Source organism: Bufo bufo, chromosome 2 (assembly GCF_905171765.1).
Source record: "Bufo bufo chromosome 2, aBufBuf1.1, whole genome shotgun sequence".
NCBI lineage: Eukaryota > Metazoa > Chordata > Amphibia > Anura > Bufonidae > Bufo > Bufo bufo.
Window position 1 is genome coordinate 339307281 of NC_053390.1, and position 16888 is coordinate 339324168.

At 41.4% G+C, this 16888-nt stretch overlaps 1 protein-coding gene across 1 annotated transcript in view; it reads left to right on the forward strand.

Annotated features, from left to right (window-relative positions):
- LOC120989137 (guanine nucleotide-binding protein subunit alpha-14) overlaps positions 1–16054 on the forward strand; it is a 158819-nt gene extending 142765 nt beyond the window's left edge. Inside the window, exons 3-7 of the mRNA XM_040417054.1 lie at positions 1517–1671; positions 2372–2500; positions 7974–8103; positions 9263–9416; positions 15048–16054. Of these exons, the coding sequence (XP_040272988.1) occupies positions 1517–1671; positions 2372–2500; positions 7974–8103; positions 9263–9416; positions 15048–15238 (759 nt within the window). The 3' untranslated portion in view covers positions 15239–16054. The remainder of the gene's footprint in view (positions 1–1516; positions 1672–2371; positions 2501–7973; positions 8104–9262; positions 9417–15047) is intronic.
- Positions 16055–16888: the final 834 nt, after the last annotated feature.

Below are 16888 nucleotides of genomic sequence, written 5' to 3' on the forward strand. Positions count from 1 at the left end.
GGGGGGGGGGCCTCATTTGAATAGTTGAACCATTGTTTCTTGTAACTGCTGCTGCTGTTCAAAGGTTGTTTTGGGATACGTGAAAGCATAAATTGCCACTAAAAGGCACGTGTGTGAGGAGGCTGTCCTCTAGAGGCAGCAGCTGAAATAAGCGCTCATGCAATATCTGCTTCCTTTGGCTCACTTTTTTGTGGCGTTTTAATTTAATGCATTTTTTTTTACAAGCGTTAATTTTTTTGGTATTTTTTCAGGCTTTTTTCACTTCAATAGAAAATTCTATGAAAAACTAATGGGAGAAATGCTGTACTCACATATGCCACAACAACAACAAAAAAAAGTACTGTTTGTAGTGTGTTTAATTTGATCTTGACGTGCATCTTAGGCTACTTTCACACTCGCGTTTGGTGCGCACCGATAATACAACCACATACATCCGGTCAGAACGGATCTGTTTGTGTTATCTGTAACATAGCCAAGACAGATCCGTCTTGAACACCACTGAAAGTCAATGGCGGACGGATCCGTTTTCTATTTGTGCCTGATTGTGTCAGTGAAAACTGATCCATCCCCATTGACTTACATCCTCTGCATCGTCAGGTGGATACCAAAACACTGCAAGAACTGATGCATTCTGAGCCGTTTTGGACCGCTTGTGAGAGCCCTGAACGGATCTCGCAAACGGAAAGCCAAAACGCCAGTGTGAAAGTACCCCAACATTTGTCGTTTTTCCTAAAAACACCATGGGGGAGATTTATTAAAACTGGTGTAAAGGAAAACTGGCTTAGCTGCCCATAGCAACCAATCAGATTCGGTTTTTCATGTTTCACAGCTCCTTTGGAAAATGAAATGATTGGGTGCTATTGGTATTTAAGCCAGTTCTACTTTACACCAGTTTGATAAATGGCCCCCATAGTGTTTACAGCAGCAAAGTGGATAAGGTTTTATGAAATGTCATCCACATGCTGCATAACAAATCTGTGCCAAATCAGCCTGTAACTCATACGGAATTTGTCGCGGATTATTCACAGTTTTCTTCCCGACAGTCGGCTGCTCGTTCAGTGAAGGAAACCACTGCATTCACATGCAGCAGTCACCTTCACAGTATGAGGCCTGCACTAACGACAGGATTACCCGATGAATGAGTAGTTGGCTCATTCATCGGGTGATCGGCGCCACATTTACACAGGCAGATTTTCAGGAAGAAGCGTTCGTTCCCCATAATCTGCTTGATATTCGGCCTGTGTAAATTTGAAATCCTGTTGAAATCCCAAAATCTGAAAATGTCATCTCCTGTATGTATATAAAGTGCGTGCATATGTGTATACCTAGGTTTATGTAAAGCATGGCTTACTGGTACACTTTTTCCTCCTCACCAACTAATGAAGATTATGGTTTGCATTGATATAAACTGAATTCACTTACAGCGTTTGACATGACTTCTGTTCACTGAAGTGATTGGGATTTATTTGTTTTTCTTTCTCCTAATTTCTTTTGATATTTTTATTTGTTTTTCTAGGAAAACGCCTTGCTGGTCCGGGAAGTAGAGGTAGATAAAGTAAACAGTCTGGAACGGAAACACGTAGAAGCAATTAAAAAACTCTGGGAGGACCCTGGGATCCAGGAGTGCTATGATCGGAGGAGGGAGTACCAGCTGTCAGACTCTGCTAAGTAGTAAGTGTACTGTTACAGCCAAGACACATTCCGCATGCAAGATGAAGACACGTCCATTATGAACGTGAGATCGGGGCATCAGTGAAGTAATGACATACTTTATTTAGATAAAGATGTCTTAAAATATTAATATTGAAATGCTGTAAAATGAAATCAGCATGCCTCCTTTCTCATGGATTTTCAAATTTCATAATCGCACAGAGGATTTCTTTTCCCCACAGAGTCCAAGTCACATGTAGCTGCAGAACAGTTCACAGGACACTATGGGCCCTTGCAGAGGAGCGTTGGTTAGCGCAGCTCCCGGCCTGACCTCCCAGCACTGCCGGGGTCATATAGCATTATATTGATTTATCATGCTATGTAACCCTTACAGTTACAGAATGTATTGGATAACACTGGCATAATGCTGCCCGTGTTATCCAATACATTCCAGAACTGTAAGGGTTACATAGCATCATAAATCAATATAATGATATGTGACCCCCGGGAGCTGCGCTGCGGACTCGCAGCGTGACCAACGCTCATATGCAAGGGCCCTATGAGCTCCTTATTTTGAATTTGTACAGCATAGATCCCGTATACACTAGTTAGCATTTGGTTTCAATTAATCTGTCAATTGTTTTACGACTTCACATTTGTGTTTTTTTTTTTTTTTTATATATATTTTTTTTTTATATATATATTTTTTTTCCCCTTCCAGCTACATCAGTGACATAGATCGCGTTTCTGTTATTGGTTACGTTCCCACCCAGCAAGATGTACTTCGAGTCAGAGTGCCTACCACTGGAATCATTGAGTATCCCTTCGATTTAGAGAATATTGTTTTTAGGTGAGTTGTGCTCTCTTAGATTGGAATGAATGTAAATTCTGCAGTTAACAAAGAGGTAGATGCTTTATATCTTAAGGTAGCATAATGAACATCCCAGACAGCTTGCACAGGGCCTATACATATTGCTGCTGCCTATAAATTAACTCTAGAAGCTTTAAAGACTGGCTAGCAAAGCTTTCTATTGCGCTATTGACACAGGAGGCTTCAGGTTAACAATATAGTTTTATTGTGTGCACCTACACTGCGTGCAGAATTATTAGGCAAATGAGTATTTTGACCACATCATCCTCTTTATGCATGTTGTCTTACTCCAAGCTGTATAGGCTCGAAAGCCTACTACCAATTAAGCATATTAGGTGATGTGCATCTCTGTAATGAGAAGGGGTGTGGTCTAATGACATCAACACCCTATATTAGGTGTGCATAATTATTAGGCAACTTCCTTTCCTTTGGCAAAATGGGTCAAAAGAAGGACTTGACAGGCTCAGAAAAGTCAAAAATAGTGAGATATCTTGCAGAGGGATGCAGCACTCTTAAAATTGCAAAGCTTCTGAAGCGTGATCATCGAACAATCAAGCGTTTTCATTCAAAATAGTCAACAGGGTCGCAAGAAGCGTGTGGAAAAACCAAGGCGCAAAATAACTGCCCATGAACTGAGAAAAGTCAAGTGTGCAGCTGCCAAGATGCCACTTGCCACCAGTTTGGCCATATTTCAGAGCTGCAACATCACTGGAGTGCCCAAAAGCACAAGGTGTGCAATACTCAGAGACATGGCCAAGGTAAGAAAGGCTGAAAGACGACCACCACTGAACAAGACACACAAGCTGAAACGTCAAGACTGGGCCAAGAAATATCTCAAGACTGATTTTTCTAAGGTTTTATGGACTGATGAAATGAGAGTGAGTCTTGATGGGCCAGATGGATGGGCCCGTGGCTGGATTGGTAAAGGGCAGAGAGCTCCAGTCCGACTCAGACGCCAGCAAGGTGGAGGTGGAGTACTGGTTTGGGCTGGTATCATCAAAGATGAGCTTGTGGGGCCTTTTCGGGTTGAGGATGGAGTCAAGCTCAACTCCCAGTCCTACTGCCAGTTTCTGGAAGACACCTTCTTCAAGCAGTGGTACAGGAAGAAGTCTGCATCCTTCAAGAAAAACATGATTTTCATGCAGGACAATGCTCCATCACACGCGTCCAAGTACTCCACAGCGTGGCTGGCAAGAAAGGGTATAAAAGAAGAAAATCTAATGACATGGCCTCCTTGTTCACCTGATCTGAACCCCATTGAGAACCTGTGGTCCATCATCAAATGTGAGATTTACAAGGAGGGAAAACAGTACACCTCTCTGAACAGTGTCTGGGAGGCTGTGGTTGCTGCTGCACGCAATGTTGATGGTGAACAGATCAAAACACTGACAGAATCCATGGATGGCAGGCTTTTGAGTGTCCTTGCAAAGAAAGGTGGCTATATTGGTCACTGATTTGTTTTTGTTTTGTTTTTGAATGTCAGAAATGTATATTTGTGAATGTTGAAATGTTATATTGGTTTCACTGGTAAAAATAAATAAGGGCTCTTTCACACCTGCGTTATTGTCTTCCGGCATAGAGTTCCGTCGTCGGGGCTCTATGCCGGAAGAATCCTGATCAAGATTATCCTAATGCATTCTGAATGGAGAGAAATCCGTTCAGGATGCATCAGGATGTCTTCAGTTCCGGAACGGAACGTTTTTTGACCGGAGAAAATACCGCAGCATGCTGCGCTTTTTGCTCCGGCCAAAAATCCGGAACACTTGCCGCAAGGCCGCATCCGGAATTAATGCCCATTGGAAGGCATTGATCCGGATCCGGCCTTAAGCTAAACGTCGTTTCGGCGCATTACCGGATCCGACGTTTAGCTTTTTCTGAATGGTTACCATGGCTGCCGGGACGCTAAAGTCCTGGCAGCCATGGTAAAGTGTAGTGGGGAGCGGGGGAGCAGCATACTTACCGTCCGTGCGGCTCCCCGGGCGCTTCAGAGTGACGTCAGGGCGCCCCAAGCGCATGGATCACGTGATCGCATGGATCACGTCATCCATGCGCATGGGGCGCTCGGACGTCATTCTGGAACGCCCCCGGAGCCGCACGGACTGTAAGTATACCGCTCCCCCGCTCCCCGCTCCTACTATGGCAACCAGGACTTTAATAGCGTCCTGGGTGCCATAGTAACACTGAACGCATTTGGAAGACTGTTCCGTCTTCAAATGCTTTCAGTACACTTGCGTTTTTCCGGATCCGGCGGGCACCTCCGGCAACGGAAGTGCATGCCGGATCCCAACAACGCAAGTGTGAAAGAGGCCTAATTGAAAGGGGTATATATTTGTTTTTTGTTCAGTTGCCTAATAATTATGCACAGTAATAGTCACCTGCACACACAGATATCCCCCTAAAATAGCTAAAACTAAAAACAAACTAAAAACTACTTCCAAAAATATTCAGCTTTGATATTAATGAGTTTTTTGGGTTCATTGAGAACATGGTTGTTGTTCAATAATAAAATTAATCCTCAAAAATACAACTTGCCTAATAATTCTGCACTCCCTGTATAGAGCACTTCTCTTGGTCACCTCATATCCTGAGTTAGCTACTGTTAAACGCTCAAAGTAAAAAAAAGTGCCCAGCAACGTACATAGTATTTCTGGAGATTAGGCATATTATCCGGCATTACTTGCCCCTAAACTGAAATCTGAGCAAGCTACGATTTTTTTTTATTATTGAGGGAAACTTCCTAAAACTTAACTTTTAATCAATTTATAAAATACATCCAGTAAATCAGTTCCCTACAGGACCAATATAACCGTAGTACAGCACAGAATCGTAGAGCTATCACACAGGGAAGGCCAGCTACTAGAGAGGACTGGTAACGCAAACGGGACAGCACGTCAGAGATACCGATGTCTGCCCCTATGCTTCCCCTGGAAAAATCTGCTCAGCACAGAGATACAACTTGATGGTAGGAGTACTCTGTCCACGAGCCTCAGCTGACCTGTCCCTATGCAGCCCTATAACTTATCTGATACAGTATACACAATCCCTTGTCTGATTCAACATACAAAGTCCCTAACTTATCTGATACAATATACATAATCCCTCATCTGATAACAATGTACACAGTTCCGACGCGTTTCCCCCTGTAATAGACAAGGTTTTTCAGGGGACGTGTGGTATCCGTTTTGTAAAGGGATACCAAAAAATATAAGAGATGGGTAACAAAAACTGGAGCGCCCCAAACCCGCCTCACCCTTTCCCACCCTCACCACACCCCCTTTTGGAAAGTGCCAAGGGCAGCATAGAAATGCTACTTGTGTTAAAATTTTGATGCAGTGGTGTTTTAAAAAATCGCAAAAACATTGTTTTGCGACTTTTTTTACACCTTAAAAATGGCAAAGGGAAATAAGAAATCTCCCCATACCAGCCTTTATTTGGTTTGTGAAAAGGAGGGAACATAATAAATTAATAAAGATGGAATATTTTTATAAATAAAGCTATGTAGTCGAGTATTGGAGGCATTGTTTTGTAATCGAAGATTTACTTGCCTTATGCACCGTTTTGTAGTTCTCTGGATGTTTTCATTCTGGTTGTGTTGGTGTTTATACATGCACGTAGGATATTAACTTTAAACTGTGTGCACAATGTATTATTAGGAAAGTTGTATTTTTGAAGATTAATTTTATTATTGAACAACTATAGTGCTGGTCAATCCAAAATGTTAATAAACCTTAAACCCGAATATTTTTAGAACAATATCTGTGTACATAATTGGGCAAAAATCTGTGACAAATATAGCCCTCCTTCTTTTCAATAACAGTCACACGCCTTCTATCCATGGAGTCTATAATTTTCTTAATCTGTTGATAATCAAAGTTTTGTGCAGCAGCAACCACCACCTCTCTGAACAGTGTCTGGAAGGCTGACTGTTTTCCTTCACCATAAACTTCCCATTTAAGGGCCCACAAGTTCTCAATAGGGTTTAGGTCAGGTGAGGAAGAGGGCCAGATCATTATTCTTTCATCTTTAAGGCTGGGTTCAGACCTTAGCGTACGGGATGGAGCGCTCTGTATGCGCGATTGTACGCGCGTTTACAGACGCGGCTCCGGAACAAGCGAACGCCTATTGTCGCGCATTCCCGCTGAAGTCTATGTACGGGAACGCGCGACAAGACGCCCCAAAGAAGCTCCTGTACTACTTGGGCCGTCTGGCGTTTTACAGCGCGATCGTACGCGCTGTAAAACGCTCAGGTGAGAACCCTGCCCATAGGGAAGCATTGGTTCTTGCCTGTTGAGCGTTTTACAGCGCGTAGGAACGCGCTGTAAAACGCTCAGGTCTGACCCCAGCCTTAGTCCTTTACTGGCTAGCCATGCAGTGGAGTACTTTGATGCATGTGATGGAGCATTGTCTTGCATAAAAATCATGGTTGTCTTGAAAGAGGCAGACTTTTTCCTGCACCACCGTTCGAAGAAAGTGTCTTATAAAAATTGGCTGTAGGTTTGGAAGTTGATTTTGAGTCCATCTTCAACACGAAAAGGTCCAACCAGCTCATCTTTAATAATACCAGCCCATAGCCGTATCCCACCTCCACCTTGCTGCCGTCTGAGTTAAAGTGGAGCTCAGTTCCCATTACTGATCCAGCCATGGGCCCATCCATCTGGACCATCAAGAGTTACTCTTATCCGTTCATAAAACCTTTTCTTTTTTTCACGTTTCAACTTATGTGACTTGTTCACCGGTGGTTGGGTTTCAGGTTTCCTTACCGTAGCTGTATCTCTGAGCACTGAACACCATGTATCTCCAGGCACTCCAGGGATGTTGCAGTTCTGGAATATGACAGCACTGGAGGATAATGAGTTCCTGGTCGCTTCACGTTTGATTCTTCACAAATCTTTAGCAGTTAATTTCAGTCTCTTTTTTTATTTTTTTCCTCAACATGTTTCTTGCGACTCTGACTATTGGCAACAAAACCTTTTGGTTCTGTGATCATGCCTCAATATCTTAGCAATTTCAAGAATGCTGTATCCCACTGAAAGACTTTTCAGAGTCGGTTAAATCGCTTTTTTGTTTCCCCATATTTGACACTATCCCTCTACTTGAGTAAAACTGTTCCATCTTTTTTGCAACTTTGTAAAAGTAATTTTAATAAATCTGGCTCACCCGCACCCCACCCACACTGCATAAACGGTGGAAGTGTTGCAGGCTGTGGATGTGACGGTGACCTACACGAAGGCAGCTGGAGGCCTCCTATCATGTATGCTTGTATGGAGCATGCCTGACTGTGTATATATGGCATTTTGACAAATTAGTTTACAAATTGTCAAACTCATTTGATGCAGGAAAAAAATAAGGCTCATATTTATTTTTTTATGCTTCATGACTTAACAGCTTTATTTTTACAATATTTTGAACCTCATTTATGCTATACAATGAAGGTGTATCTCTTGCCATACAGGATGGTGGATGTCGGTGGCCAAAGATCCGAAAGAAGGAAGTGGATTCACTGTTTTGAAAATGTTACATCTATAATTTTCCTGGTGGCATTGAGTGAATACGATCAGGTTCTTGCAGAGTGCGATAATGAGGTAGGTCTGAATAAAATATTTATAGGCTTAGGACAGGGGTCTCAAACTCAGGCAGATATATTGGCCACACATAGAAATAAATTCCAATACTATGCCCGCTGTTTCCCCAATGCCCACAAACACGACAAATACGGCAAAAATAATTGCCATGCAGATAGTCCCACCCCCATAAGTAATAGTACTTTTAGACTTCCCTTAATAGTAATAGTGCCCCCAACACTATCCCCAATAGTGATAATGCTCTCCAAGAGTGTCCCCTTTAGTAGCAATGCCCTCCATATTGTGCCCAATAATAATTTCCCCACAGCACCCCTATTAGTAATTATGCTACCATGGTGCCCACGGTAGAAATAAGGCTCCCTATATTACCCTCAGCTGTAACGTGGCCCCCTTATAAGGAACCCCTTTACAGCCAGCAGTAGTAATAAGGCCACCTATAGTGTCACCAGTAGTTCTAATGCCCCTTATAGTGGCTCCAGTAATTATAATGCACCCTGAAGTTGCCCCAGTATATATAAAGCCTCCCCTGTAGTGCCCAGAGTATATATAATGCCCACCTGCAGTGCCCCATGTAGTTATAATGCCACCTGCAGTGCCCCTGTAGTTTTAATGCCCTATTGCATTTATAACCCCTCTGTAGTGCCACCATGTATTGTAATGCCCCTCTTTTTTAGCAGCTGGGACAGGGAAACTGGTCAGAGTTAAGGGAAAGCTTAATGAAGCAAAGCACAGAGATATTCTTAAAAACCTGATCCAGTCTGCTCTAGACCTCAGACTGGGCCAAACATTTACTTTCCAATAAGACAATGACCCTAAACACACAGCAAAGACCACTCAAGAGGGGCTTAGGGTCATTTACTAACGGAGCCCCCAAAGTGGCATTAATCTGACGCAGATTCGGACGCAGGTTGTTAGCTGCCATAGTAGCTGATTGGCAGCCTGTGACCACCTTGCTGATGGCTAGACAGAGGGAGCTACTGAGACCATTCAATCATTCATAACATAAAAGTGATGGCCTTGCTACTGATCTTCCGTGGTACTCCTTAGCGAACACCAGTTCCACAGAACCTTGGTTGGTGAACACACACGGGTATATTGAGATGTTTTATGAGGCTTTTCAGAAAACGTTTGTACTAATTAATCCATTTATTTCTTTTAGAACCGAATGGAAGAAAGCAAAGCCCTGTTCAGAACCATTATAACCTACCCCTGGTTCCAGAATTCTTCAGTCATTCTATTTCTAAACAAGAAGGATCTTTTAGAGGAGAAAATCTTATTCTCACATTTAATCGACTACTTTCCAGAGTTTGCTGGTAAGCGACTCTAGTTCTTAGGAAACTGACATGAATTTTAAATGTTTCCTAAAAACAGACTTGTAAATGTGCCTCCAGTGAAGAATTCATGATGTAGCTGATACATGCCTTAATAAGGTGCATAAAGTGAAGAGGTTTTCTGGTGGTTAGGAAGTGTTCTGTGTATTATGCCTGAATTACTGCAGGTGAAATGTCAACTTTTTTTTTTTTTTTTTTTTTTTTTAGCATTTTGTCGCTTGGTGTTCTACATATTCTAATAGTATTTAGAACATCTGATTAATATGAGAGACAAGAATAGCATAAACGGTGTACTGCCTTCTAGCTCCCAGACAGTTTGTAAGGAGGTGATTGGTGTAAGACAAACACCAGCACCCAAGTGAAGGAATACTGCCACAGAGAAGAACAGTGGATGTGGGAAGATCAGTGGTGGGAGGCAGCCAGAGGAGCGGATTCTAAAACTGTTGTTACTAGGCAAAATTGTGGTGGGGGTGTGGATCTTCTCTACAGCTGAAAATGTATAGTGGCAAAGGAGCGGAAGAGGAGCACAAGTGTATCAGGTTCGCTGTGAGTGATCCTGTGATGTCATCTTCTTATTGGAAACTATTTATTTCAGATACTTTTTTTTTTTTTCTATGAAAGGAAAGCGTATTATCAATATAACTGAAAAAGAGAAAAGCCATTATGGTGCAGAGGTTTTCAGCTACAAGCATGGAGTAAAATATTCGTTTCAGGCACCTTTCAGACGAATTTTGACACCTTTTTAAAGCGCTTGGGGTTTAAAAAAATTGTAATAGGTTTTTAATTAAAGTTTGTAACATTTGGCTCATGCATCTTCTAGAAATATAGTATATAGAAGCTGCAAAATGCTGTTGTGTAATAAATCTGTCAGACTGGTAATTCTCCAGTCCCTCGCCAGCCTTTGCTGACCAGTCAGATTTGAACTTTGATGCTCCCCATAGGAATTTTTTAAATAAATTTAACCCCTTAGTGACCAGCCTGTGTTGGGCCTTACTGACCAAGCGGTTTTCTTCATTTTTACATCATCGCCTTTCAAGAGCTATAATTTTTTTTATCTTTCTGTCTATGTAGCTGTATGAGGGCTTGTTTTTTTCAGCATACTGTGAGTTGTAGTTTTTAATGGTGCCATTTTGGGGTACACATAACTTTCTGATTAAATTTTATTGTATTGTATTGTATTGTTGCATCCATAACGACCGGATCTATAAGGCTACTTTCACACGTGTTTTGGCTTTCCGTTTGTGAGATCCGTTCAGGGCTCTCACAAGCGGTCCAAAACGGATCAGTTTGCATTCTAATGCTTTCTGAATGGAAAAGGATCCGCTCAGAATGCATCAGTTTGCCTCCATTCCGTCTCCATTCCGCTTTGGAGATGGACACCAAAACTTTGCTTGCAGCGTTTTCGTGTCTGTTTGATGAAACTGAGCCAAACGGATCCATTCTGACACACAATTTAAGTCAATGGGGACTGATCCATTTTCACTGACACAATCTGGCACAATAGAAAACGGATCTGTCCTCCATTGACCTTCAATGGTAGTCAAGACGGATCCGCCAAAAATCATATGGCGCTTCTGACAAATACCGCACCTCTCTGCCGCCGGACGTCAAATACGTAGAGCCAGCGAGATACAATATAGTCATTGGTTACCAAGGCGTGACGTTACGCCGTCTCTGAGGAGCAGGTAAGGTCAGCTTGGTACAGTGTTCACAGACTCCTCATGTCCACACGGGCACAGAGAGGCAACAAGCTGAGGGAGCCTTTCAACTGCCCCAGTGAAACAGCGCCTCCTCGGCCCGGGTATACTGCCACCAGTTTCTCGTTTGATATAAGCCCGGTCCGCTAACAGGATTATATAGGGTGAGAAACCAACCCACCGAAACACGGACATGGGGATTCGTGATCGAGATACAAGACAGCACAAGACTAAATTCTATATATTTAATTGCCTTAAGGGCTCACTAGAAATAACACTATACACACAAAGAATATTTACAGTGGTCTGAGGTTGCAAATACAGGTAGTATGGTACACACAGGATTAAACGGAGCAAAAAGTCAGTTTACCAGATAGATGAGTCCTTTGGGTTGTGATGAGTTCTTAGCTGTAGTCACATGGGAGGCAGTGATGTCAGCAGTTTGCAGGTCCCTCTAAACACATGGCACGATGTGATCCCCTTTCAGAGAAAAGACACGCCTGCTTTCTGGCACAAGCCTTTTGACCTGTAGCCGGCCCCTCTGCGTAGTCCACTCCTCCTCTTCTGGGGCTGGCAGCAAATGAGTCACAAAACTGATTAGAGCCCATGGCTCCAGACCAGAATGTTGCAGGGAGGTGGTTCTGGTGGAATGGATCCGCCTGGGTTCCGGCTACCAGTAGAGTCCAAGCATGGTACCGTTGTTTGATTTTTGTGGGGAGATTTGTATATCTCCCCTCCCTGGCATCCCACCACCAAACTATGACCACGGGCCTGTTCATCGTGGCCACAGGGAAACATATGTATCTGGTTTATGCCTGTGATGGCCGGACGATTCATAATTCTATATGAATTGCCGGTTCCATGATGTCTGATAAAATTGATTTGAAGTAGTGAATGGCTTAGATTCCCTGCAGAGAGGTTTTTCCTGTTCCATTAGCTGGGTTCCTGGCTGGCTAGAGTAGGTGCTATGTGTAAACGAGTGGCTTGTTTGAAGCCAGGACCCCCCTGCGGTGCTCCTCCCTCTATCAGACAGCAGATGGCTGGTGTAAGAACATGGCTGACATTAAATAATAATCCATATTCCTCACAGCGCTCCTTGCCTTCTGTGCCCTGCAGTGTGCCCATACAGCAGTATACAACCACATATGGGGTGTTTCTGTAAATTTCAGAATCAGGGTAATAAATATTGAGGTTTGTTTTGTTTTTAACCCTTGATTTGTTTCAAGAAAAATTTATTAAATTGGGAAATTTGCTGAAAAAGTTAAATTTCACATCTATTTTGCTTTAATTCCTGTGGAATACTTAAAGGGTTAACATTTCTACAACCAGTTTTGAATTGTTTGAGGCGTGTAGTTTCTAAAATGGGGTACAACCTTCTTAAACAATTAAATTACATTACCAAAATGATGCCAACATAAAGTAGACATATGGTGAATATTAATTAATGAGTATTTTATGAGGTACCACTATCTGTCTTAGGCCTCATGCACACGACCGTTGTTTTGGTCTGCATCCGAGCCGCAGTTTTTGCAGCTTGGATGCGGACCCACTCACTTCAACGGGGCCGCAAAAGATGCGGACAGCACTCCGTGTGCTGTCCGCATCCGTTGCTCTGTTCCGTGGTCCGCAAAAAAATATAACCTGTCCTATTCTTGTCCGTTTTGCGGACAAGAATAGGAAGTTATATAAATGGCTGTCTGTGCCATTCCGCAAACTTTTGGAATTTTTCTATAAATAAAGGTAAAACACATTGTACATCATGTTAATAGTAAATTTGAGTCAATGTGTCACGAGAAAACAGAATGGCTTGGATAAGTAAAAGCGTTTCAAAGTTATTACCACATAAAGTGACGCATGTCAGATTTGCTAAATTAGGCCTGGTCCGGAAGAGGGCAAATGGCCCGGTCTGGAAGTTGTTAATTGGAATTTTTTTTCTTTTTTTAACCACTTAATAGTCCCACAAGGGGACTATAACAGGCAATCTTTTGATTGCTTCTAAAATAAAATGCACCATCCCTATAGTGCATTGCATTTTAATGTCTTGGCTATACAGTGCTATATTGAGCAGCTTAGTATCGGTCCCTACCAGAGAACATGGCGCGCACAAAGAGCAGTGCATGCCGTGTTCTAATAAGCGGCCGCACAGTGGAGAAAGAGGGAGAGCTTCCCCCCCCCAGACCTTCCACGATAAACTGCCTGCTAAGGCTACTTTCACACCAGCGTTTTTGCTGGATCCGTGATGGATCAGCAAAAATGCTTCCGTTATAATACAACCGTCTGCATCCGTTCTGATCCGGATGCGGTTGTATAATCTCTAAAAATAGCCAAGACAGATCAGTCTCTAAAACAATTGTAAGTCAATGGGGAAGGCAGCATGTCACAGTGCGACACCATAGACTATCATTGTCGCATGACATTGGTACGACATCAATGTCACGCGACACATGTTGCAGTGTAGTTGTGCCCTATGTTTCACACAACTTATTGTTGTCGTGTAGCCCTAGCCTTATGGTAAATGGGACAAGTGATCAAAAGATCCCAGGTTCTAGCAGGTTCTATTAAAATGTTTAAAATGTTCTGTGCAGTGAACGCCATAATGGAAAAAACTATAAAAACACATAATTCACCATTTTTAGTCACCTTGGAACAGTCTTACCCCATCAAAGATGTACCCAAGTAGGTGATATAAGACTGTTCCAGCCTCGATATATAACACTGTCTCTATCTATCTGGACATAACAAGGGACCCTAACACCACTTGAGACAATCTGTTTTTATTGTTCATTTTATTGGATATCCGGATACCCATGTCATTGCCAGCTGGGTATATAGAAGCCCACTGTGACGTGCATTTTGCATTTTTGTATTTTAGTAAATTACTCGACAGACTGATCACCTGTACTAGTATTATCTTATACCAGAATATTGCATTTTATCGTATATAAGAACATTGCGTATTGAGGTACAAATTACCCTGCCGCCACCTATTTGGAACCACTTGTTTACACCCCTGTGGGTTACAATTTAATTTCCAATAAATAATTAGATTCATCCATATGTGTACCTAGAAATTTGAGTGCCCTCCACTTCATATATCCACTTAGTTATATTAATGGCTCTCTGCGCCATCTGTGTTTTGCGGATCTGCAATTTGCAGACCGCAAAACACACAACAGTCGTGTGCATGAGGCCTAACAGTGATCAAAAAGTTGTATGTGTCCCAAAAAAAGTACCAATAAAAACTACCATTTGTCCCAAAAAAAAGCAAGCCCTCATACAGCTCTGTAGACCGAAAATAAAAAATTATGGCTGCCTTTTTCAAAGGTTTTTTTTTTTTTTTTTTTTTTTAAAGTAAAACAAAATATAAACTACACAAGTTTGGTATTACAGTTATCGTATTGAGCCAGCATCATGAGGTTAATATATGGGTATTGTGATTTCTTTGTATTTTCTTTGTATGTTATCGAATATGGCAATACTTTTTCTTGGTATCGAAAACTAATCAAAATTTTGGTATTGTGACTGCTAGTTTATTACAGTAACCACATCCCTATGTGCCTGTCTGTAGTGATTTGTAAAATGACTGGCTGTGGCTAAGTGATATTGTAATGTTAATAAAGTTTAGTGTGGGGGAAAAAATAAACGGCACACAGAAATCTGCTTCTTCACAGACTCTGACAGACATGAGGTAGTGCTATAGGTAGTACTGTATATGGTCTTTTCCTCAGTACAATTCACCTTTTAGGTACCTGAACAGTTAACTGAAAGCCGGGTCACATGATGCTCACGTGACTGACACCATGTTTAATTCTATCTAGCTCTCCTACGGATGCATTTTATAGGACTGAAATAGACTGTTGCATTTTTTTTCTGGATGTTTTTTGTGAAGCACTGAGTTTTATTGTTTTGGTTTCAGGTCCTAAACAAGATGCCAAATCAGCTCGGGAATTTATTTTAAAGCTCTACCAAGACCAGAACCCTGACAAAGAGAAGGTCATCTACTCTCATTTCACCTGCGCCACAGACACAGAGAACATTCGTTTTGTCTTCGCTGCTGTTAAAGACACTATCTTACAGCTTAATCTGAGGGAATTCAATCTAGTGTAAAAACTGGACAATGAAGATTGTATATTACCCTAACAGGCGTTCTGTACCAACGACTGTCTCCTCAATCATTCTCCATTCCCCTCCCCCTTTTCTCAAGAGTACAGAGATGAGATGCAATATTTTCCTACAAGTATATTGTGTTCTGATTCTTAAGAAATGTAATCGGGAAGAGAGAAGTTAATTCCCACCCTCCTCCTGATGTTTACTGTTTTTTATGTGGTATACAAACCTTTTAGATGCCGTTTTTATTTCATTTTTTTTCTTCCCATGTGTTGGCCTTTTATTATTCTATTCAATGTTTGTAACAATTGGATATGTAGGAGAATATTTCATAGAGTACAAAATGAAAAATAGATGAAAAGTTCCTGTTTTTTATTATTAATACTTATGTTGTGGTTTAGTTCTAACCAGAGTTGCCTTGGCTTTTCGAAGCAACACAACATTTTTATTAGACAAATTTTTTTTTTTTTTAATATAGATTGGGGTGTTTGACTTTAATCCTAGAATGTATGTTTGTTTTTTTTTTTCCTCCCCTCCAGAAGAGTAAAACATGGCTGCCATTACAAGATCCTTCTATTTCATTATATGAAGGAGCCATAAAACGAATGATCGATTCTCTATTGCGATGTTAATCAAGGAGCGATACTTTCCTATTTCAATGTAAAACCAAAGATAGAGTGAATTGTCATTGTAATGATATTTGTACATATGTATCTCTTTATAAATAATATGTATATATATGTATCTGCATATATACATATATTTTACATGTTTCTCTTCCAGTAGGGCTGTTTGAATATGAATAAATTACATTTTAAATCATTTCACACTAAGTGGTTTTACTGTGCTGTATAGATTTAAGTCGAAAACTACTTTACTACAAATTTGCTGCTGATGCTCAGGTTCTTTTAAGAGCAATAAAATACATATGGATTTACTATTTCATAAGGGTTTATTGAGAGTTCCTGGAGAAGATTGTAGGTATCCGAAATTATAAAGTGAAAAGTGTTGCGAATGAATGTTTGTCAAGCTTCACCTGCCTACTGCTTACATTTATTACATTATTGCTTTTAGGCCTCATGCACAGGAACGTATTTTTATTCCGTGTCCGTTCCATTATTATTTTTTTTGTATACGTAACCATTCATTTCAATGGGTCCGCAAACAAAACAAAACTGAAGGTACTCCGTGTGCATTCTTTTTCCGTACGTCCGTATTTTCGTTCCTCAAAAAAATAGAACATATCCTATTATTGGCCGCATTGCGGACAAGGATAATACTGTTCTATTAGGGGCCAGCTATTCCGTTCCGCAAAAGACAGAATGCACATGGATGTCATCCGTATTTTTTGCGGACCGCAAAATACATACGGTCGTGTGCATGAGGCCTTAAACTTTTCATTGACCGTGACTTGCCTAACAGAACATAGGCTGTCATCTCCAGTGAGTCAAAAATGAGATATTGATATTTGTCAAGCATAGTTAAAAGGTTCTGTCGTAAAAAAGTTGCTTTCCTATTTGAGCGCAGCACATTATTCTGATTAACTGTTATACCAGACAGCACAAAAATATCTAGGCAGCAACGGGGTGAATTGATTTTGGAATTTAGGCCCCTTTCACACGAGTGAGTATTCCGCGAGGGTGCAATGCG